At 37.6% G+C, this 25,223-nt stretch overlaps 2 protein-coding genes across 2 annotated transcripts in view; one reads left to right on the forward strand and one right to left on the reverse strand.

Moving 5' to 3' along the window:
* Window positions 1–1,652: 1,652 nt before the first annotated feature.
* LOC129216154 (reticulocyte-binding protein homolog 2a-like) lies at window positions 1,653–11,441 on the reverse strand. The gene is made up of 4 exons (XM_054850318.1): window positions 10,880–11,441; window positions 10,552–10,687; window positions 2,012–2,543; window positions 1,653–1,664 (listed from the first exon to the last, which is right to left on the reverse strand). The coding sequence occupies exons 1-4, from the start codon at window positions 11,439–11,441 to the stop codon at window positions 1,653–1,655; spliced, it is 1,242 nt and encodes a 413-aa protein (XP_054706293.1).
* Window positions 11,442–13,172: 1,731 nt separating this feature from the next.
* LOC129221918 (tyrosine-protein phosphatase non-receptor type 4-like) overlaps window positions 13,173–25,223 on the forward strand; it is a 69,724-nt gene continuing 57,673 nt past the window's right edge. The window contains exon 1 of the mRNA XM_054856301.1: window positions 13,173–13,250. Coding sequence (XP_054712276.1) covers window positions 13,197–13,250 — 54 coding nt within the window. The 5' untranslated portion in view covers window positions 13,173–13,196. The remainder of the gene's footprint in view (window positions 13,251–25,223) is intronic.

The following is a 25,223-nucleotide window of genomic DNA, read 5'->3' on the forward strand; positions in this document are numbered from 1 at the left end:
GACAGAGAGACTTTCAGCTTTATATTAGTAAAGTTAGTTTTATATTAGTGAAGATTATTATTTTAATTTTAGAGCTGCAGAAAAGAAACGGAACACTCGCCAGAGATTGATTAATTTATTGGATACATTAGAAATTTTAGATTGAAGGACATTTTTGTAGTTACTCAGTTCTATAATCCTTCCATTGCCTTTACGCAGAAGTTTTTGTTAGGGAGGAGGGGGAGGGGAGTGCAAAACTTGAATTCCAAATATTCCGACCAAAAAGTTCATTGGAAGTTGTAATTTACTGACATGCTTCAACTGTGGATCCAGAAAGGAGTTATGAATCCTCCCCCCCCCCTCTTAAGCGAACAAATATAGCCTAAAAGTGCATTTTGGAGACGAATATTTTGAAAAATTCTCCTAGACCCTCTCTTCCCTTCCTACAGAAATTCTGGCTTTTCTCTTTCAATTGAACCCAAAAGACAAGTTGTAGAATATCTTCTTTTTTTTTCTCTTTTTGTGACTTCATATTAATTATTCCTTTGTTCAGTCATTGTGTAAAACTTAAAGCTTTTATTCAATAACAACGTAAACATCAAAAACGTTACATCACTTAATCATCAAACGTAAATCTCTTTCTCAAACCCGATAATTCCGAAAAACATCAAACGTCTTACAAAAATCGTAGTTCCAATCCCCATCGTTGCCATTCTCAATAACCCAAGTTCTTGCTTACAATCGGCCATCCTACAATCTAGTCGTCCACGACCTAGAGTATATAGTCTTGCAAGTGAATAGGCAACTTCTTGGCTCTTTGCTTACGGAATGTATATACTTCGTCGTTCATATGCTGTGTAGTCTCATCAGTCTCGGGAAATGGGGAGATGAGTTCGCTCGACGGTAACGGTTCGCTAGCTTGTAATTCATCATCTGAATAGCTGCACGTCACATTGTCTAGTGTGCTATCTTCTTCGTTCACAATGTGAAATAGTTTGATTTGTGAAGCGTGTGCAGTAGTCGTATGTGGCCGCCTTTTTGCGCCCTTGCCCTTGTGTTCGGAAGTCCGCAACTTGATATACATCTGATGGTAGGACTTTAATTGTTGCAAAAGGACCTCGATACTTGACTTGAGTTTTAGTGCTACTTCCAGTACATTCTGGCGCTCGTTTTATCACAACCTCATCGCCAACTGAATACTTATAAGCTTCGCAATGACGTTTGTCAAAACCATGTTTCATTTTCTTCTGAGCTTTCAAAATGTTTTCCCGGGCTTCTCCTGAGTATTCATCGGAATCAGGCAACAAATCTTTTGGAAAATCTCCAAGCTTCACTGATTTAAAACCGTATAACAGTTCAAAGGGTGGTTTACCTGTCGATTTGCTTCGGGTCCAATTTATACACCGTTGAACATCAGACAGCGTTTTATCCCAATCTTAGTGAGAATCCTTTCGAACAGCTGACGATATCATTGGGATAAGAACACGATTTATTCTCTCTAGTCTTGACCGTTTGCTTGTGGTCTTTGACTGCAATTCAATGTATGTTTTATACCATACTTTGAACAAAACTCTTCAAAACTATCTGACTTGAAACATTGTGCACGATCTGTTACCACACGATTAGGACTTCCAAAATCATTTATCAATTCTTCAAAGTGTTTTAAAACACATTTAGATGAGCAGCTGGAACAAGGACGTAAACGTACAAATTTTGTCAAGTTATCAACAAATACCAAGAGTTCGTTATTGCGATTTGAATTTAGAACAAAAGGACCCAGAAAATCTAGATGAATTATGTCAAATGGTCGTTTTCCTGGTGGAATAGTGTTCAGTTTTCCTTGAACTTTTCCTGATAGAATTTTCGCAAAGGCACATGTTACGCATTGTCGTATATGTTGTCTAATGTAGCTGATCATCCGGGGAAACCAAAACTGTTGAGATATTAAAGAGACAGCTTTATCTACTCCAAAATGTCCAGTAAAATCATGAAATCGTATAGCAAGATACTTTCGCATCGACTTGGGCATTACGAATTGTTTTCTTTTCTTCCCATCTACAACTGGCACATGGTATAAAATGCCGTTGATAAGTTCAAATTTGGCATCAAGATTCTTCTGCTTGTTCAGTTTAGGGTTTTTCAACATTTCAATAATAGCTTGCAGTTCCTCATCTTGTGACTGTATCAGGGCTACTTTGTCCTCTTCCGTAGCAATGTATAACACTATAGGCTCCGACTGATTATCTTTTCCCTTGTCTTGCCTACACTGATTTTCATCATCAGCGTTTTCAATTGGAGCACGACTTAGGGCATCCACATGCAGCATTTGAGATCCAGGTCTTTGTTTTACTTCGTAGTCATATTCGCTCAATTGCTCAGCCCACCTGGCAATTTGTGGTTTTATATTTCTTTGACTGTTCAAATAAGCTACTGCAGAACAATCCGTAACTAGTGTGAATCTGAGATCAAGAAGCAAGGGTCGAAGTCTATTAACGGACCAAACTACAGCTAATAATTCTAATCTGCTAGAGTGATACTTTTCTTCATCTGTGGTTGTTCTCCGACTAACACAGTAAACAAGATGTAACAAATTATTTTCATCCCGTTGAAGTAACATACCCGCCAATCCCAAAGAACTTGCATCAGTATGAAGTTCAGTTTCATGACGTGGATCAAATAATTTCAAAACTGGCTTTGACGTTAATATTCTACGAAGCCTCTCAAATGCTTCTTGGTGCCTATAATTCCAGAGAAACGATTGGCCACTCTTCAATAATAGAGTAAGTGGAGCAGCAATGGAGGTATATCTTTTAATGAATCGTCGAAAGAATCCTGTCAGTCCTAAGAATCGGTGTACTTCTTCCTTAGACTTTGATACAGGAAATTCAGAAATTGCAGAGAGTTTTCTCGGTCCAGGTCGAATACCTTCTCTGGTCACAACAAATCCCAAGTACTCAACTTCAGACATTCCAAACTCACATTTTGATAATTTCAGAGTTAATCCTGCATTACTTAAACGTTTAAGCACTTCTCGCAGTTTAATCATTATGGTTTCAAAATCTAAGCATTCAAAAAAAATATCATCCACGAAACACGATACACCATTCCACAATAAATCTCCCAAAGCTAGCGACATACACCGTTGAAACACGGAAGGACCATTCGCTAGGCCGAAAAACATACGTGTTGGTTCAAAATGCCCATCGGGAGTCGTAAATGCTGCTTTTCGAGAGGATTCATTGTCCATTGGGATCTGGTTAAAACCTTGGCAAGTGTCAAGTATGCAAAACAAATTATAACCAGATAGTTGGTCGAGCAAATCATCAAGGCATGGTAAGGGGAATTTATCTTTGACTGTTTGAGAATTTAATTGCCTGTAATCGATTACCATCCGATATTCTCCCGTTTTTTTCTTTACTAGCAAAACTGGACTACTATATTCGGAAGAGCTGTCTCTAACTATTCCTTGTTTTTTTAATTCTTGAATAATATGGCGTAACACTTCCCGTTCATGATGAGAAGCACGATAAGGTGAGCGAGCTACAGGTGAGCTACCTGGTTTTTCAGAAATACACATCAATGTATTATTGACGCATCCAAGTTCATCCGGTTTTAGTGCTATGCATGCTCTGTATTCAGTCAATAAATTGCAAATTTCCTGTTGTTGTCGAATGTCTATACAAGGGCCGATTTTAATGTCTTTACGTGTAATCTTTTGCCTAATGACTTCTTTTGCCATCAAAATATTAATTTTTCTACTGTCTTCTACTGAATCAGTTTCATTAGAGATTTGGTCGATCTTGAGAGGCTCAGGTTGTAAAATCCCTCTTTTAATAACGTGATTTTTTTTGAGATGCATAGTTTGGTAACTGAAGTTGGCGACTGGTAGTATTGTTTTACCACCATCAAGGTAAACTGCTGTTTCAAGATCTTCACATAGTTCCTTAACTAACACAATTCCATTTTTCTGATCAACGTTGCTTACTACATGGCTTAATTGCACCGTACGGGGTTGTATTTGAACAGGTTCGGAAACTCTGAATACAACTTTTTCTGGGACTTCATCGACTTCGATATTGCACATCTTCTTAAACTCACTGATGTGAAACAGTTTAGACATTCCCTGCTTTCGAACCATGACTAAATTGGGAAAATCTATGTCATTTCCAATGAGAATATTAGGTCCCTCAAAAGTGCCATCGGACACCACATAAAGCTTGACATTTGTCAAATTTACATTGTCCACTGTTACTTGTGCTGTGACTATTTTAAAAGACTCCGTAACTCCACCGATACCCCGTACGTTGGTTGAAATTTTACTCAAGATGATCGCATTTATTTTAGTTACAAATGTTTCTTTAATCATTGATATGTCTGCTGCGGTATCCATAATTGCCTCCGTAGTGATGCCGTTAATAACGATAGTCTTAGTACTTACGTTTCTGTCCGAAGGATTCGAATGAGAAATGTTCACTAGAGGAGAAATAGAGGGTTTTTGTGGACAATCTTTTGTTCCATGACCTTCCATTCTACACCTGGTACACAACTTGGGTCGTCTCAATTTTAGACAGTCACGAGAAAAATGTTCCTTTTCATTGCAGATATAACATACTGTAACGGATCCGACGAGACTTCCAACTTTCTTGAAAGGATGACACAGTTCTTGATAAAAACACAGGAGTTTTATTTACACTATGTACAGGAGAAATCGTTAAAAACTGCTAAATTAATCATCAGCAATTAAACAAACATCACACAACACCGTAAACTCAACGGTTACACACGTATTTACTTCCAAATACCAAAACAACACAGCGAAATGCCTCGCAATAAACAGAGCTAATACACTCTCAGCACAAATTCTCAATCGAAACTCAACTCTTTATCCAGCGTAACCGTTTATATACACACCGAAAAGAGAGCTCTCAAAGATTCCAGAAAATGCTACAACGTTCTACAACTACACTTTCATTGATAAAATCAGTGAATGAAATAAGAAAAAAAGAATAGGGGATTGTATACTTTAGCCATATGTTAAGGGGTTGTATATTCATTACGGGAAACTATTAACAGGTTACGTTACTACAATAATTACTATTTACAGAATTTGTAACATTGCCCCCTTCCCAAGGACTGCACGTCCCGGGCAGTACAATCCCCAGAAAGGGTGCCAAACTTCTATCACATGTTCACAAATACACACATTAAATAATAACCAATAATGCATAGGAAACACAATAATAACAAGAAATATTACTAAAATTAAAAGCAAAAAAATTATCTACAACTTTTATGTTATCAACCATGGTTGTTTACGTAATACTCATGAACTATGGCCATAGTATGGGGCTAACCGATCATAATGTACAACCCTAGGTTTTGCATTAGGTGATTTTTGGATCCTCACTACGACGTCATTTAGTCGGTTAAGGACTTTGTAGGGTCCATCCCAATGCGACTGCAATTTGGGTGACAGACCTTTCCGTCGGATGGGATTCCATAACCAAACCTTGTCGCCTTCGTTGAATTCATGTCCAGTAGACCTTGTGTCGTATCGGGTCTTCATCTTCTCCGCCGCGATGTTGATTCGCTCTCGTGCGAAGTTATGAACGTCTTCCAACCGGTCCTGGAGATCCTGGATGTACTCCTCAGGCGATGCAGGCGCATCCGGAGGACGACCGAAGACGAGATCACAAGGTAGCCGAAGCTCTCGTCCGAAGAGCATCTGAGATGGGGCAAATCCAGTAGTCTCGTGGACAGCACTGCGGTAGGCCAGCAGGAACAAAGGTAGCTTCTTGTCCCAATCCTGTTGATTACTGGATACCATAAGCGAGAGATTATTCAGGATTGTGCGGTTAAATCTCTCCACCATGCCGTCCGATTGTGGGTGTAGTGGTGTTGTCCTAGTTTTCTCAATTCCGAAAATTTGACATAGGCCCTTAAACACAGCAGAGATGAAATTCCTCCCTTGATCGGAATGAATCTGCAAAGGTGTTCCATATCTCGAGATCCAATGTTGGACTAGAGTCCCTGCTACGGTGGTATCTTCTTGATCTGGAATGGGATACGCTTCGGGCCATTTGGTGAAATAGTCGATGGAAACAAGAATGTATTTGTTCCCATCAGCAGTTCTTGGTAGAGGACCCAGGATGTCGATCCCAATTCGTTCGAAAGGAGCTCCAACGTTGTACAGATGTAGCTTCCCTCTGCTTCTCTTCTTCGGTCCTTTACGAGCAGCACAGGCGTCACAAGAATGGCACCACTTCTCCACGTCATCCTTCGCCTTGCTCCAGAAGAAGCGCTCCCGAACTTTATTGAGGGTTTTCAAGACACCAAAATGTCCTCCAGTCGCACTACTATGTATTTCTTTCAGAACATCTGAAATCCTTGATCGGGGAAGTAGTAACTGCCACCTAGATGTTTTGCCGCCGTCAGATTCCCATTTTCGGTGTAGCACGCCGTTCCGTAAATGGAGCGAGTTCCATAAAGCCCAGTATCTTTTTGTTGCAGGACTGAAGATGGAAACGTCCTGCCAGCTAGGTCGCCGACTGTCACTTTCCATGAACTCCAAAATTGGTTTTATGTCGGGGTCTTCAAGTTGATCTTTTCGAACTTGGTCGTCACTCCATGGATCAGGTTCTGATGATATTGGAGTCACTGTCACCTGATAGGCGGTAGGGCTAGTCGTTCCATACTGTTTCTCGATTCGGGAACAATAGTGGCAGTTCACAGGACAGGGTCTTCTTGATAAAGCGTCAGCATTACCGTGAGATAACCCTTTTCGATGCTTGATCTCCATGTCATATTCCTGGAGCCGCTGTATCCATCTGGCTATCTGGCCTTCCGGATTTTTGAAGTTCAAAAGCCAAGTTAATGAGGCATGATCTGTCCGAAGCAGAAATTTTCGGCCGTAGAGGTAATGATGGAAGTGTTCTATAGCTTTCACTATGGCCAGTAACTCCTTTCTGGTGACGCAGTAATTTCGCTTCGACTTTGATAAGCATTTGCTCCAGTAAGCGATGACATGTTCATTTCTGTCAATTTCTTGGGATAAAACAACTCCGATGCCCTCGTTGCTCGCATCAGTGTCCAGGATGAAGGATTTTTCAGACTGAGGATAGGCGAGGATAGGCGTTGATGTTAAAGCCTCTTTCAGTCGTAGAAATGCATCTTCGCATTCTTTGGACCATTCAAACTTTTGCTTGCTCTCCGTCAGCTTATGCAAAGGTCGTGCAATGTTGGAAAAACCCTTCACAAACTTCCTGTAGTACGTGCAGAGCCCCAGGAAACTTCGCAGCTGATGGACGTTTTCGGGACGACTCCAACTCTTGACCGCGGATATCTTTTCTGCATCGGTTTGTACACCCTCAGAAGAGATGATGTTACCAAGATAGTTCACTTCCCGGCGGAACAAATTACATTTGGACGGGCTTAACTTCAGATTGGCTTCCTTAAGCTTTTGCAGCACCTTCCTAAGATTTGCCAGATGTTCTTCGACACTGCGTCCCACGATGATGATATCGTCTAAGTAGACCAGACAGGATTCGTAGGAAAGTCCTCTTAACACTGTCTCCATAAGACGCTCGAACGTAGCTGGTGCATTGCAGAGGCCGAAGGGCATCACTTTAAACCTCCATAAGCCTTGTCCAGTTGTAAACGCTGTGTTCTCTCGGTCATCAGGGTGTATCTCAACCTGCCAGTAGCCGCTCTTCAAGTCCAGGGTCGAAAACCACTTGTGTCCGGAAAGAGTGTCCAAGGTGTCGTCTATCCGTGGAAGAGGGTAACTGTCTTTCTTGGTGATTTCATTCAGCCGTCGGTAATCGACACAAAATCTGGTGGAGCCATCTTTCTTTCGGACTAAGACGATGGGAGAAGCCCAAGACTGGATGACGGTTCGATTACATCATTCTCCTTCATCTCTTTCAGGAGGATCTCAACTTCTTCCTTCTTGGCGAATGGTAGTCGTCTTGGATGCTGTTCAATAGGGGGGTGTTCTCCAGTGTAAATCCTATGCTGCGTTAAATTCGTATGGCCAACATCCTCCGATGCTGATGAAAACAGATGCTTGAAGTCATCCACAAATTGTTCCGCAGCAATTCTTTGATCTTTCGATAATGGTGCACTCCCAACTAACTTCGATGTCAAGGACTCAGAAGACACAGTCTCGGGGGAATTGATTCTTCTAATGATGCTGTTTACTGGAATACAGGTTGCTAACACTTCACCTTTCCGGACATTCCTTGGCCTTTCACTAACGTTGGCGACTCTCACAGGAATTACATCCTTAGAAAGGTTCACAAGCGTAGATGCTACCAGAACTCCTTTTAGGTTATTGCTTAGATTAGGGTATTCAATGAGTCCAAATCGAAAACTATTGCTTTCGTTAATGGAACCAGGTATTAATGATTCTGACCTTGAGGGAATCGATAAATCTGTTTGGGCTATTATTTGATGAGCGGATTTTACATCATTTTCAGCGTTGAAGATGGCTATGTCTTCTCTCATCGAGTGCAGCTCATTAGTCTTGAAGTCGAGGTTGAAGTCATACTTCTTTAAAAAGAGTCCTTTTGAGGATTCCTGCAATTTCTTTTATTTGCTTTTCCAGTTCAGCAAAGCGTGACGAAACCGGATCAGGCTCATCAGTTTTCACGTCGCGGATTGAATGGCGATCCTTGCGGGTTGCTTGCTGGGCGGCCTCCAACTTCATCGCATACACAACAGCAGAATTCAGGTCTTTGACATCCGCCATCCGTAGAGCTTTCTGGATTTCCGGATCTCGAACCCCGTCGATGTAGTAGTTGAGTGCCAGGTTGTCTCGAACATCCGCAGGACAGTCGCAAAAAGCAAGATGAGACAGTCTCTCGACGTCCGCCGCTAGCTCTTGCAAGGTTTCCCCGGTTTTCTGGAAACGGGACTTCAACTGGAGTCGGCTGAAATCTTTCTGGCACTTCTCCCCGAAGCGAAGCTCCAACGCAGGTGTGAGGGCGGCGAAATCCAGGCACTGGCTGTCCGGAAGGGTCTGAAGAATGTCCGCTGCGTCACCTCTCAGGGATGCAGCAAGATGGCAGGCCTTGGTAGCAGAGTCCCATCCGTTCGCTTCCGCCACTATCATGAATTGAGTTTTGTAAACCTGCCACGAAGTTTTCCCATCAAATGTGGCAAGTTTAATGGACGGTCGAGCAACCGATGTGGGAGCGCCAAACTGTACAGAGCTGCTTTCCGCGGTCGCCAATCTCCTTTCCATATCTTTAAAGATCTCTTCTTTAAATAGATGAAATCTTCTATCTTCTTCTTCAAATTTATTTTCTACAGCATTGAATCGGCTTTCAACGGTATCAACTTTTTCTTCAATAGCATCAACTCGATGCTCTATGTCATTAAATTTATTTTCCATCACAGTCTTTACCGAAATAAGGTCGTTTTTAATTTCTTCTTGGTTAGACGTTAAGTCCTTTTTCAGCACCGTTAAATCGCTTTTTAACTGGTCTTGATTTGCCAACATACTTGCAGTCAGATCACTTTTTAATCGTTCTTGATTAGCCGCCATATCATTTTTTAATTGTTCTTGATCAGCCACCATATCACCCTTCACAGAGTTGATTGCGTCAAGAAGTTGTTTTAATTGTTCATCCGTTGCGCGAGTAATCACCATTCAAATAAAGTCCAAATTCAAAAAGTTTTTATGAAAAAAATGTCCAATGTCACACTTACTCCAAGAAAGTCCAGAAGAAGCCCCACGTTGGGCGCCAATTGTAACGGATCCGGCGAGACTTCCAACTTTCTTGAAAGGATGACACAGTTCTTGATAAAAACACAGGAGTTTTATTTACACTATGTACAGGAGAAATCGTTAACAACTGCTAAATTAATCATCAGATTAAACAAGCATCACACAACACCGTAAACTCAACGGTTACACACGTATTTACTTCCAAATACGAAAACAACACAGCGAAATGCCTCGCAATAAACAGAGCTAATACACTCTCAGCACAAATTCTCAATCGAAACTCAACTCTTTATCCAGCGTAACCGTTTATATACACACCGAAAAGAGAGCTCTCAAAGATTCCAGAAAATGCTACAACGTTCTACAACTACACTTTCATGGATAAAATCAGTGAATGAAATAAGAAAAAAAGAATAGGGGGTTGTATACTTTAGCCATATGTTAAGGGGTTGTATATTCATTACGGGAAACTATTTACAGGTTACGTTACTACAATAATTACTATTTACAGAATTTGTAACAATACTATGGATTCTGTAGCTCTAACACGCGAAATGTCTTTATTCCAACTTTCGTTTGAAGTATGATTCTTTCTCAAAATAAACTCTGGACGGTCATTCACTTGAAGTTTACCCTTAAAAGAATTGTTCAGTTCTATGTATTCATCTATCTTATTAGTCAATTCAATTGGTGTGTTTAATGATGACCATGTGCTTAAATAGTAATCTCTTACTGCAGAAGGAGCCACCTCTTTGATACGATCAGAGATTATCAGTCCTTTTAAGTCGTTCACACTCTCAATTTTCAGTCCTGTAGTCCATCCGGTAAAATATGTTTCTAACTCATAATAATATTCACGCCAGCTCTTTCCATCCTTATGTGAGTAAAATAGTTGTCTGAACTTTTCGGGACTTAATTTATATCGCTTTAAAAGCAAATCTTTCACGTAAGCAAAATCTTCGGCATTTTTTTCTGGTTCTTACAGAATTAATTCAACAATATCACTTGGCAATACTCCAGTAAGACACGCCATCCACAATGTCGATTAAATTTTAACTCGCGTCATCACTCTTTCGAAATGGACAAGATACAACCCTATGTCGTCGTTAATTGAATCGAATTTTCTTAACTGAGCTTGCCAATCCACCTTTGGTAATTCTGACACTGCGCTGCTGGTCTTTGCTTCTGACTCTAATTTCTGTAACTGAAGTTCGTGTTGGCGCTTTTCGCGCTCAATTTCATTTTGGCGCTTTTCTCGCTCAATTTCCTTTTGGTACTGGAGCTGTTCCCTTTCAAATTCCTGTTGGCGTTGCAACTTTTCAATTTCCTGTTGGCGCTGTTCATTTTCATGTTGGCGCTTTTCCCGTTCGATTTCCTGTTGGCGCTTTTCCCGTTCGATTTCCTGTTGGCGCTTTTCCCGTTCGATTTCCTGTTGGCGCTTTTCCCTTTCAATTTCTTGTTGGCGCAGTTCATTTTCATGTTGGCGCTTTTCGCTTTCAATTTCTTGTTGGCGCTGTTCATTTTCGTGTTGGCGCTTTTCACGTTCTTCTTCACTGAGTCGTTCGACATCTAAGCTCGAAATGATGCCCTTAACTATTTCTTCTTCATAATTGTCATTACTTAAGATAACTTTGATCAAACGTATAACTGTTAGGTTTTTAACATCATCTTCTCCTAACTCAGTGGCAATATATTGCAAATCTCTCTTCCTGACTTTTGATAAATAGGACATTGCTTCAAAAAAAAAATTTCATCATCCCACTTCTGAAGTGTAAAACTTAAAGCTTTTATTCAATGACAACGTAAACATCAAAAACGTTAATCATCAAACCTAAATCTCTTTCTCAAACCCGATAATTCCGAAAAACATCAAACGTCTTACAGAAATCGTAATTCCAATCCCCATCGTTGCCATTCTCAATAACCCAAGTTCTTGCTTACAATTGATTAAACCTCTTTGCTAATAATAACATACTTCCTTCGTTCCTTACTCTAACTAGTATGTTGTGGCCATCACGAAACTTTCTTCTATATTTTTCTTTTTTTTTTTTCTGATCCCTCCCCATGCTTGACGAGGAAGCAATATTCCCAACAAAAACAAAATGACACATGCAAAAACTTGACGACTATCCCAATGTCTGAATTATTGCAAAAGCAAAGCAAAGAGCGAAAATTGAAAGTTATTTTAAAAGCCTTGCTTGAATGAATTACAAATATTTTATTTGTTAACAAACATAAGATGGCAACAGTTAAAAATTTTAAATCATTGAGATAATATTTCCTATCATTTCCATACAATTAAAATCACGAGAAATACGCAGACGACAATCTATTACGATTTATCTTTCTTATTGTTGCATTAATAAAAATATTTTTATTCGCAAAAAAAAAAAAAAAAAAAAAAAAATCAGCACCTCTTGGAGCGATCGGCGTCAAAATAGAACCAAAGCCTGTTTACATATGGATTCACATATATTCCAAATTTCAACCAGAACGTAGCATTACTTCTTGAGATAGGGCACTCAAAATGGAAAAAAAGAACGGGTGATTGCGCTACCTCCTTTTTAGCTGTTGACACAAAAATAAAATCAGTTCTTATACCCACTAAGGGCTACTTGCCGATAAATTTTTCTTTCATTCCGTTCATTATTTCTTGAGATACAGCAGTCACAATTGACGACAAAAACGTTCTATAGCTCAACCCCCGTTTGAGTTATTGACACCAAAATTGAATCAGCACCTGTTCCTGTTAATACCAACATATGGACCAAATTTTGTTTGATTCCGCCAGTAACTTCCTGAGGAATAGCAAGCACGCGTAACTCGAAAAACGTCCCATTGCTCCACCCCCCTTGGAGGAATTCGCGCCAAAAACTAATGGGCACAAGTTCACATAGGGGCACATATATGTACTAAATTTCGTTCGATTTCATGCGGTAGTTTTTGTTGTAGAGCGGCCACAAAAAACTGGTCACACACAGACGTGACACACATACATACACACACACACACACACACACACACACACATACATACACACACACAGACAGACAGACATTTTCCAAAAATGGTCGAAATGGACTCAGCACACCTCAAAACGTTCGAATCCGTCAAAATTCGAAATTCGAAAATTTGCACGAATCCAATACTTTCTTCTATATATTAGATATAGAAGAAAGTAAAAATAATGCGAAGTCCGGGTACAATTTTTCGTCTCGTGAATCTACGAGATGGTTCGTTCGAAACAAGAGTCATCAAGCGAATATCTGATCACCCTCCTTACTACTTCTCCAGTTCCCAACAATCATAATCCCTCCTCCATCTACGCTTATCGAATTCGCAACGTATCGTTTTCTTAAACGGTGTCTTTCTAAGTCGGTGATAAAATCGAGACGTAGGTTTGGTGCCAACTCGAATGTTATCTATTAACGCTTTAGTGGCTGGGAGTCTGCTCTACTAAACTCATCTTGTGTTTTAGGAACCTCCAATGGTGTGTAATTTGTGTGCATCGTTTCTCCGATGTGGGCACTACAGGGGAGAGGTAAAAATTCTCTGATGATACATTACTGACTTTTAAGATGAGGTGATTGTCAGAAATGATTTTATATGTCGACGTTCGTGTCTTCTAATATATGTACTGAAATTAAGGCCCTTATATATATGAGTCGCACATCAGCTTCAGATCAGCCTTTTTACTTTCTTCTATATCTAATATATAGAAGAAAGTATTGGATTCGTGCAAATTTTCGAATTTCGAATTTTGACGGATTCGAACGTTTTGAGGTGTGCTGAGTTCATTTCGACTATTTTTGGAAAATGTCTGTCTGTCTGTGTGTGTGTATGTATGTGTGTGTGTATGTATGTGTGTATGTGTGTGTGTCACGTCTGTGTGTGACCAGTTTTTTGTGGCCGCTCTACAGCAAAAACTACCGCATGAAATTGACCGAAATTTGGTACACATATGTGCCCCTATGTGAACTTGTGCCCATTAGTTTTTGGCGCGAATTCCTCCAAGGGGTGTGGAGCAATGGGACGTTTTTTGAGTTACGCGTGCTTGCTATTCCTCAGGAAGTAACTGGCGGAATCAAACAAAATTTGGTCCATATGTTGCCCCTAACAGGAGCAGGTGCTGATTCAATTTTGGTGTCAATAGCTCAAACGGGGGTTGAGTTATAGAACGTTTTTTATCGTCAATTGTGACTGCTGTATCTCAAGAAATAACGAACGGAATCAAACAAAATTTTTTTGACAAGTAGCCCTTAGTGGATATAAGAGCTGATTTTATTTTGGTGTCAACAGCTAAAAGGGGGGTAGCGCAATCGCTCGTTCTTTTTTTCCATTGTGAGTGCCCTATCTCAAGAAGTAATGCTACGTTCTGGTTGAAATTTGGAATATATGTGAATCCATACGTAAACAGGCTTTGGTTCAATTTTGACTCCAATCGCACCAAGAGGTGTTGATTTTTTTTTTGAATAAAAATAGTTTTATTAATGCAACAATAAGAAAGATAAATCGTAATAGATTGTCGTCTGCGTATTTCTCGTGATTTTAATTGTATGGAAATGATCGGAAATATTATCTCAATGATTTAAAATTTTTAACTGTTTCCATCTTATGTTTGTTAATAAATAAAATATTTGTAAATAATTGAAGTAAGGCTTTTAAAGTAACTTTCAATTTTTGCTCTTTGTTTTGTTATTACAAAAATTCAGACATTGGGATGGTCGTCAAGTTTTTGCATGTGTAATTTTGTTTTTGTTAGGAATATTGCTTCCTCGTCAAGCATGAGGAGGGATCAGAAAAAGGAAAAATATAGAACAAAATTTCGTGATGGCCACAACATACTAGTTTTGGATCGGAGTGCGTGTTTGAGTGGTTGTCCTTTCTGGCGAGTAATCGCGTTTAGTGATTGTTCGCTGCCATCGATTATTAGGGACACGTTTTTGTTTATTAAATAGGTGAAACTCGAAACTTTACTGTGGTAACCCTAGCAGCGCAAAAATGAAAAATCCGATCCAAAATGGCTAAACTTAAGCTGATGCGTCGGCCTATCTATATAGCGGCTCTAACTGAAATGAACCCGAATTTGTAACGGGTTTACATCACCATTTCTGTCTTTTTGAATTCCTTTCATTAGTATTATTATTTTTAGTAGTCAAAGAATATAGAATATTCAATAGGCGTACACGGAAGTCATGTAGTGTCCACATTATTTTTTTAATCCTAGTATAATTGATGTTTTGTCTTAACTTCGAGCATGATTTGTGTACACAGGTTTTTTATGCACCTTGTGCCATGTACTGTTTTCCAACCCATTTCTTTTCAAATCGATCACGAAACTGCTTTATTTATTTATTTGTTTATTTATTTAATTTTCATTTTTAATAATTTTGTTATTTATTTTTATCAAGTTCTTTTTGTCTTCGAGTTGGAGCAAGATTTTAATATTTTTCTAAATTTGATGAGCTTTTGCAAAAACTATTTTCTATGAGAAGGGGAGCGCGATTTTTTTTTTTTTTTTTTGTTCTAACCGTAGCGTGTATTTTAATCTGATTCTTTTAAATCTTCCCTAACCAAACAAGAGCAATCTTCGGGATGGGTGAACGGCAGCGAGCAGAGGGCGGAGCTTCTTAGTTGTAAATATAATACGAATGCAATATGAATTGGTTTCAAACCGGCTTTTCTTTTGGTGAGTCCCCCTAACCCGATGTTCGAAATGAATAAACATGTAAATGAATTAATTTTTGCAATAGTAGTTACAGAAGCTTTTATACGTTAATGATATATTAGTTCTTTTTTTTTTTTTGTCCATTCCAGCTTACAACGTTAATTACGTGTTAGAACGCAGTAGGAACCAATTGATCTTATTTCGTGATTCTGTAACGCAGGACCTGATTGCTGAATAGGCCACGGCCTTGGGCTCCCGCTTCTTAAAGGCCCCCAAGTAACTGAAATTGTTTTAGCCCGAGATAAAATTGTTTCAGCCTACTGTAAGGTTTGACGACATGAGAGATTTGTGTTGGTGATTATTGGCCATCGTGTGAGTTTTATGATAGTCGTTATTATTATTATTTTTTAATGTACTTCGATTAATTTATATAATTCTGCTTTCAACCGACAATCGTAAAATAAACTGACGAATTTTTTTATCTTTCCCTTCGCTTCCTTCATCGGCCTCTCGAACTATTATTTTTACTCGCAGCACGCTTATGTTTTGCTCGAATTGTGAAGACAGACTGAACAATCATGTTCTGGAAGAAAAGAAATGAAAAACAAGAGGGGGGAAAAATCTGAAGTATGTATGTGATTTAAAAAAAAACATAATGGAAGCATTCAGTCTCTTGAATGGTTGCGAGTAATAAGTGAAAGCTTTTGCTTAGAAAACAGGATCCTGCCTAAATTTGGCTCCACACTTAAGTGCCACTCATAAATTGTAACGTCAAGTCAATGGAAATTCAAAAGCCTGCTCAAAGTGTTGGAACACCAACTCCTTTCTTCTCCGGCATGTTTGGCTGCTGAATCTTTTGCTAAAATTTTTTAAAAAGTTGTTACTATTTCATTCATACATTTGTAGTTTTATTTTTCCAGCAATGTATGTAGTGTATTTTATCCCAATACTTTTTAAGTATTTTATAATTTTGATACATGGCAGTTCAACTTCACATCTAGTTGAAATTAATTAGTTCAACCAGGTGTGCTCCCCCTCAGTGGCGGATACAGGGGGAGGTCATGGGGGTCGCTACGAAGCACCTCCCAATACTCAAGAACGCCCCCTCCCCGATATGGAAGTTGTGATTTGCTCCTAACAAACTTTGTTGGAAAGCGCTCTTGGGAAGAACATGCTCATAAGCAAGTGTTCAAAATGAACGGGTATGTTCGTTAAAAGTCCTTTGAGTTGTACTTTCATGTTTGAATTTAGCTTTATCCAGTGATGTTTCCATCAATTTTTCTGAGCGTATACTCCCAGTAATCAGTTATACACAATATGTGTATGTGATCACATATATAATATGAAATTTTTTGAAACTTGAGGGTATACGCTATATGTCTAAAAAAAATTTGAGAGTATATGGCGTATTTATTTTTCCCCCTATGGGAACTACCACTAGCTTTATCTAGTTAGTAACAGAAGAAATAATTTTATCTCCAAGTGGAGTTCCAACGAAAATATAAATGTACTTGCAGATTTTTAATTCCTTTATTTTTTGTGACATCTGTGCACAAAAATAAAATAATGATGTGACTAATAAAACTTAGTCCTGCTGATATAAAGAGGACGTTTTGAAAATGCACTTTTTGTGATTAATTGAAAAATTACTGAAATTTAACGTTTAGTTTTAATATAACATTCATATACTTTTGCAGCTCTTCTCTCACCGAAAAAACAAAAAACTTTCAATATTTCTCATTTATATGAGTTAGGTCGAATCATATATTATTAGGCGACCCCTACCGAATCATTTTATTGAAGATCCACAGTTTTATTTATTTATTTTATTTTACTTTTTATCCTTGTGAGTATATATGACTCCAGTAATTACCTAATCGAATACATTTTATTTGCTAATATTTCAAAAGTTTTGTATTTTAATTTAAGTAATTTATGGCAATCAACGTTTGAAAAAGAGCTTTCATCGTGCAGAATTTTTCTTTGCATTACATCTACATTTTTTGTAACTCTCAAATCCGATAATTTTCAAGAATGTTACGATTACGAATCATTTCCCTGTGAGTTGCTCTTCGTCATGCATGTGATGTCATGCTTTCTGCATATCAGTCCGTTACGTAATCAAAAACACGTGTTTTGAGGTACGTTGGCGTAAGTTTTTAGGAGTTGTGGTTTGATTGTTTACACTTTCTCTGTTGTAGTTCTGTAGGCACGCTGACCAGGTTTTGAAGTAAACGAACTGATGTGTGCATCACATGACTTCCTCTTATGCCAATTTAATGCTTGGAGTAAACAAAGAAACACTTTAAATATTTTTGCTCCACGTTTGTTGCGAACTGAAGCAAAAAAACGTTTTATACAGATTAATTTTCCCAATATTTCACATTTTAATGTGATTCAATGGAAAACTCTCTAAATATCGCCAATAGTGACCAAAATGAAACCAAAAAAAAAAAAAATCCGCCAAAAATTTGACGTTAAGTTGGCGAAGAAACTTGGCGACCAAAAGCTTGGTGATATGTCGCCAAGTGTTTGCCAAATTATAACACCACTTGAGTTTGCATTGATATTAACAACGATTTCCCCCCCTCTCCCCCAAAAGGTGCAAAAGACCCTTTTAGGAACATCCGAATGCAACCAAAAGGGGAGGTGCACACTGCACAACTAGATCCCACTAGGAGTCTAGATATCAAATTTCAACTTTCTATGGCATACCGTTTTTGAGTTATGCGAGATACATACGCACATACGTACATACAGACGTCACGCGAAAACTCGTTGTAATTAATTCGGTGATCGTCCAAATGGATATTTCGGGTGTCTATACGTTCTTAGGCACATATCCGCGTGTGGTCGGGTTGAAAAAAAAATCAGTATTCATTCGGGGGCGAGCAAAATGGAAATTAAGGCCAATTTTTTGGTGAAAATTTTTTTGCAAATACAATACTTTCTTTACTTCGTAAAAGGAAGTAATAAAATTTGTTGATTTTTTCTATATGTGTTAAAAAAAGTAGCACCAACGAAATTGTGAAAGGATGTCTGTGGCGCGTCTGCGTTCAGGAGGCATTGAAATTTGGTACTACCAAAAAATTGCTTCGAGCTCCAGGGAGTTGCACCTCGGAGCGGTTTTCTTTTCTTTTTTTTTTTTTTTTTCGAATTAGCTTTTTGGGAATTAAATTTCGGATTTTTTTTTTTTTTTTTTTTTTTTTTTTTTTTAAAGCTAAAATTTGCATAAAATGCTTATCAAAGGGATTGAAAAAATTTTCACTCCCCATAAAATTCTGTGTCGCTCGAAAGACCTTTTTTCCCCCACATCAGATTAAGCTTGTTCCAATTTTCTCAACTAGTTAGAACAGCAGATATAAAGGTTGCTATTTTATCGAAAGTCATATGCTAAACTCAATTCAAGCATAGAACTATAGCACAAAATGTTACTCGAGCCCATAAATCTGCACCTCAGAGCCAGACTGACGTAAGTCCAAAAATGACAATTTTCAGGTTATTACAGCTTTATGCGTCGAATTTTATTCCGCATCGAGTCAGAACAACTTAATTCTGTAAAAAATTTACCAGCATAAAAAAAGCCTTTTCATTAGTCTGGCTCTGAAGTACAGAAATTTGTAAACTACTTTTCAAACGTACAAAGCAGCCGTTTTGCAATGCTGAGGAGTCTCTTATGACCAAGAGCTGTGCAGGTTGGTACAAATTAGTTTGAAACCCGGGACAAGGGTGTTCTTCAAGGTCTTAAAACATAACTTGGATATTAGGGTGGTTGAAAAATACATGTAAAAAAAGTTTCTCTTAGATACCAGGACACCTCTCAATATTTTAGACTTGTGGATAGCAATGTACAGGAAGAATTTTAGCTTCCTATTTCCACTGACAGAGGATGCTCAACCCCCCTCCCCCAAACTTCATCAATATGGGGAGGGGTTAAAAAAAATATATTGAAATGAAAAAACAACGCTACATATTATAATGTACCCGACACGAGTATTATGCATATACATGGCAATAAAATAATTATTTACAAAAAAAGTGGGGGAAATATAAATGTTTCTAAATTTGTGACATTTTCTATGCTACGGTTTATATTAAATTGAGGGGTCATTGAACACCGTCTTAAAATTTGAGTAAGAAGCTAAAACTTTTACAGCATTATACTATTAGTAAGTCGAAAAAAGGAGGTGTCCTGGACTTCCAGCTGAAAAAAAGTATTTTTGAACCAACCTATTGGTTATGTTTATTTCCATCAAGTTCTGTTTGTCTTCGGGAGGGAGCGGGATTTTTATATTGTTCTAATTATAATGAGCTTTTTTCTTAAGTTATGTTTTCTACGGAAAGGGGACTGGTATTTTCGTTTTGTTTGTAACGGCTATTTTAATTTGCTTATTCCTAATAGACGAATAAAGTCTCCGCAAACAAAATAAGATTGCGAAGCAATCTTTGGGGATTGGTGAGTATCGGGGAGCAGAGGGCGGAACCCTCTAGTGTAATAAACAAAAAATTATCTTTGAAAAATTTATATCAAGAGAAAAAATATGCTTATGCTTGTTGTTGAAAACAACAATACTAGTTCATGAAAAACAATGCGAGCTCAGTCATTTCCAGCCGAGGACTGCAGTTTCGTGCTTATTAGCACTCGTCAACCCGGCATAGGAAGTTACTGAGCTGGAGGTGGAAAACCTCTTAAGGAAGACAAGAGTACCAAACAAACTGGTAGCTAATACAAAATTAGCACTGATTAGACGAGTGACCGAAGCAATGATTCGGTTCAACTCGAAGATTGAAGGCAAGGCATGGTATATTCAGTAAGTTACCGGCCCTATAGCGAGGGCTAAGGCACATACATTCCATGTATTTCTGCCTTAGCCCTGGCTAGAACCCCTATAAGTACTTACTATAGGGGCCTTAGCCCTGGCTATAGGGCGGTAACTTACTGAATAAACAATACTAATTGTTGGAAAACTGTCAGGATTCCCCCCCCCCCCAAACACACACACAGCCAATGGGGATGAGCATTTTTAAACTACGTGTAATAATTAAAGATTGAGGGTTACAGAAGTTAGCTAATATACATTCGCTAGTCGGGTGTGTTTAGTGAAGTACGGATGCACTTCAGGTTTCAGTTTATAGGGCATGCAGTGGCGCTCTAATCCAGGGGCGGCAAATAGGGGGAGCAAGAGGGGGCGGTTGCACCCCCAAATATTTTGCGCAGAATATTAAGAAATCAGGAAATTCAATTTACCTAACGCGCAAATCAGTGATCATATGCAATAGGAAGTTAAAAAAAAAAAAAAAAATCTACAGATGATCTTTAGTAAAAGTTGATGAAACTCGAGACCTGTCCAGCCACGAGCAAGTGTTTTTCGCTATTTGGATAAAAACTTTGAAATTCATGAATCATTTTCAGAACTTTCATAATAAAAAAATAGATGGAGAATAAGTTTGTTTCAACTAAAGAAGAAATTTCCTCATATGGTTTAAATGCCTCATACAGTGAAACCTGTGTAAGTTGACCACTTGCGGTGCAGTACTTTGGTGGTCAACTTAGACAGGTGGTCAACTTATAAAGGAGGTAAAGTTTTTTTTTTTTTTTTTTTGTCATTTCTTGCACCATGTTTTCATTTTTTAACTAATTGACACTTACTCTTTCTGTTCAACTCACTTTCATTGTTTAACATTACTTTGAAACAAAAATGTAAAATGTTATTCAAATATTTTTAGAGATAATTTTCCCAGAATGACGTATAATGTGTCATGCAATTTTAAAATTTCAGTAAATTGATCAAAAAAAAATCTTATATCTTATTTTTTATGAAAAGTTACTTGTTTGATATTAATAGCTCCTAAAAATTCATAGTTATTCAAAAATAACAAATCTTTCGCTTTATTTTTTTTCTCATATACATTTATAACCATGATGAACTATTGTTCAACAAAATAATTCCTTATTGAAGTTTCGCGCATTTATTAAACTCTAGTTTTAGAATTTCCATATGTGTCAGCTAATTTTCTTTGGATTTCTCCCATTTCAATTAATTTTAATATTTCATACTTCTTATCAATCTCAAGTTCAACTAACTTTCTTTTTGAAGGTATTTTATGTAAAACTGTAACACAAAGAATAACAAGATGGACTTTCGTAGTTCAAAAAGGCTGTTGAAAATGAAAATTCCCTATCTCTTAATCCCTTGCACAGAAATACTGCAATGCAAGTAACTTTACTCTTTAGCACAAAATATTGCAACTGGAAAAAAATACTTTGTACTTTTCTACTGACACATGTTTTCATTGAGCAGAGAGTACAAAAGGCAATCTCAAATAGAAGAAAAGAAAAACAAGTTTGGAGTATAAAAGGGTTCTTAGTAGTTTTCCCATGTTGTTAAACTCACAAGGAGGTTTAGTTATGCTGCTGTTTTATTTAGTTGGTAAAATGCTGGTCTGGCATCGAAAATATTCTTGGAAAGATATAAAATAAATAATAATATAAAATAAAATAATTTACTACATTAAGTTTTAAAAAATAAACCAAGTGGTCAACTTACAAAGGGTTTTTTACAATACTCCAAACCAAATTTGGTGTACATCAGTGGTCAAGATAGAGAGGTGGACAAATTATAATGAGGTTTTCCCTCATTATAAGACTCCCTCAATATAGGATAAATTCCGTTCCTGACAAAAGCGGTCAACATAGAGAGGTGGTCAACTTACAAAGGTGGTCAACTTTACAGGTTTTACTGTACTTGTAAGTGCAGTGTTAAGATGATGCTTCTGCTTCCAATGTGAAAGGGCAGTGCAGTGTGACTGGCCCGATTTTTACGAGAAGTTTCTTGGTATTTTGAGTTCATTGTTGAGCTCATATTTTAAATATACGTTCAGTTAGTGAGTGAACATTGATTCCTCCTGTTAAGAGGCATATTTGAGCAGTTCAATATATTGTGTACTTTCATGGAAACGCTATTTTTGAAAACAATTCCTGCATCAACAGATACTTTTGCTGGATGAGGTACAAAATGGTCTTCAAAAGTTAAAGCTAGAACTCTTCATCGAGCTCCTATTAAGAACTTCTTGTTAATTTGGATTTATTGGACATATTAAAAAATAAATAAATAAAAAAGTGACAAAAATCCACATGATTATGCAAAGTCAAATGATTGACTCAATATTTTGAATCAAATAATAGATTCATTCAGTTTCTAATGAAATTAACACAAGATTTAGTGATAAATCTAAGTTCAATAGTATATGTGCTGGTTAGTGAACAAGATAAATAAAATATTTCAGTTACAAGTAAAAGTTGTTGAATGAATCAAAAGGAATTGTTTTGCGAAGAGCCAGTGTACTTCAATGATGAAAAATGAAGACTAGAGCACAAATTTTAAACTTGCATGATTTTTTTTTTTTAAAGAGAAAATTTTTAAAGATGCGTTTTCTAACATAACTTTGTAGCTTCAGTTATTTTTTCACCGATTCCAATCAACTCAGCTAACTGTGAAAGATCATTTTCGTGTCTCAGAAGGTTAGAGAATTTTTTTTTTTTTTTTTTTTTTTTTTTGGTGCATGATGGGACAAGCGAGACCTTCATCTTCAGCTATACTGCCAAGAGCATGCCGCTGGATATTGACGGAATATAGTACCAAGATTTCCTCTTCTTCTGGATTCCAAAAATCGTGCATTAAAAATTTACTTTAGAAACGGTACTATCAAGATCTTTTCTGTTATAGCTGACTATAAAATAAATTAAAAATGTGGATATTAAAATTTGAATTTCTTTAATGACCTTACTTTAAAAAAAATGTACTCGCATTTTATTCCACACTGAGAAAATTCATGTTTAAAAAACTCGACCCCCCAAATGAAATGTTGAAATGCCGCCCCTGCTCTAATCGGAGTTCACGAGAGGTCACTGTGACTTCCTAAAAAAAATTTCTTATTTGACAAATTTTGACTGACGATTTAGAAAAATTGGAGACAGTGCTGTAATAATATTGCATTTTGAATTTAAAAATATTTATTTTTACTTCTTATTAATTAATCAATTTATCAGACAATATTTTTTGACGCCTTATCTCTTTTATCAGACGCAGGGGCGGATACAAGGGAGGGTCATGGGGATTATGCCCTCCCACTAAACCGTCGACAATACTATCTTCCCACATAGTGTTCAAACATTTAATGAATAAATAGAACAGTTTTCAGTTCTTTTCAATTCATAAATATTTTTTAATGTAAATTTTTGAAATACACTTCTTTTCATTGCTTAGTAAATTAATGAATAAATTTTATGCTCTAATAGGTGCCTTATTCCTGACCGATTTGGTTCTTTTGTGACCCAAGCAAGATTCGGTAAAATTTAGTAAATTGAGATTTTGCCTCCTCCACGAAAGCATGCCAATCAGAATTTTTGAAATAATGTTGAGTCTTCTGATGTTAGCTCCAAAAAATTTTTCAAAAATTCCGCGAAATCATCTCTTTTTTATTCCCAAAGATGTCGCAGTCGCCTGCTGCATTTTAAAATCGTTCGCTCACGACCGCTTCATTGAAATCCCGCGGCTTGCCCGTCGGCCTCTCATTTTTTTTTGCTCTTGCGATTCATCCGTCCGTTCGCGCTGGTGACGTGTTGAGAGAGAGCCAGCCCGTTTTCCCGGTGATTGTGCGAACGAGTTCGATCACACCGGCAGGCGAGGTGGTGGATCACCACTCACACGCACTCATGGAAGTGCTCGACGCTTGGGAGCTCGTTGTAGGTTCGGCCTGCAATTGGCGCCTCGAAGCTTTTCCTTGGGAGTTACTTCTCAGGTATCGCCGAAAGGTAAGAATCATGCCTATTGTCGAAATCTATGTGTAGTATGGTACATTGATCACGGTTTGCCATTGAGATTTAACATGCAGCACTAGCTGAGAGCCCACTAAGTTCAGTTCCAGTTTTTGGACACAGTTTTAACATTTTTAAAGGGAAGGGAGTAATGTTTGTTTATGTTTTTTATTCATTTTAAAATTACGAAGCATGTTTCTTTAGATTAGGGGTTTTTTTATATATACATACTAATAACTAGCGGTACCCGTAAGGCTTTGCCAGTAGTAGAAAATTAAAAAGTCATTTGGTTCGCCTGCATATTTACAAATGATGGATGATGAATTTCTCACCAATTTACTATGTTGATTTTCTCGCCCATGTTACGGTTCCACGTTATGATAATTTGGTAATTTACTCGTCCACGTTATGATAATTTGCTCTGTAAAATGTTCTTAAAATTGGAACAAAAAAAAAACAAAATCGAATTTTCGAAAAATCGCTTCGAGGTGCACACCACCATGCTACAAACTAATTCTGTGCCAAATTTCGTGAAAATCGGCAGAACGGTTTAGGCACTCTGGGCATCGCATAGAGACATCCAGACAAACTTTGAGCTTTATTGTATTGGTAAAGATTTCTTGACTCGTGCTGACTTATATATTTCAATGGAATGAGTATAACTTTTTAAAAGTTATTTTTTAGGATGGCAGTTAATTATTCTATTAATTTAATCAGTTTGTTGTTTATGTTTTACTAGTAGTACCCGCACGGCGATGCCAGTGCTAAGAAGTTATAAGAAGTTCGTTGAACAAAAAAAATCCACGCCCCCTCCCCCTTCTGACGTTAAATGATCATTTTTCTTCAACTAAAATGCATACACACCTTTTCAAACGACCTATTAAAGTCTCTCTGGAATTTAAAACCATTCGCCTAAACACATAAAAAGATTAACAGTAGCTTTCAAACTCAAAATAAACCCTCAATTACATATATTCAGTAAATTACCGCCCAATAGCCAGGGCTAAAGCAGAAATACATGAAATACA

The sequence above is a fragment of the Uloborus diversus genome, chromosome 1 (assembly GCF_026930045.1).
Source record: "Uloborus diversus isolate 005 chromosome 1, Udiv.v.3.1, whole genome shotgun sequence".
In the NCBI taxonomy this organism is placed as follows: Eukaryota; Metazoa; Arthropoda; class Arachnida; order Araneae; family Uloboridae; genus Uloborus; species Uloborus diversus.

Coding starts and splice junctions, on each gene's coding strand:
- LOC129216154 (XM_054850318.1), bottom strand. CDS start 11,441: ATGTCCTATTTATCAAAAGTCAGGAAGAGAGATTTGCAATATATTGCC. Junction 10,688..10,879: donor GTCAGAAGCAAAGACCAGCA/GCGCAGTGTCAG, acceptor TAATTCTGTAAG/AACCAGAAAAAAATGCCGAA. Junction 2,544..10,551: donor TGGCGTGAATATTATTATGA/GTTAGAAACATA, acceptor TTACTGTGTTAG/TCGGAGAACAACCACAGATG.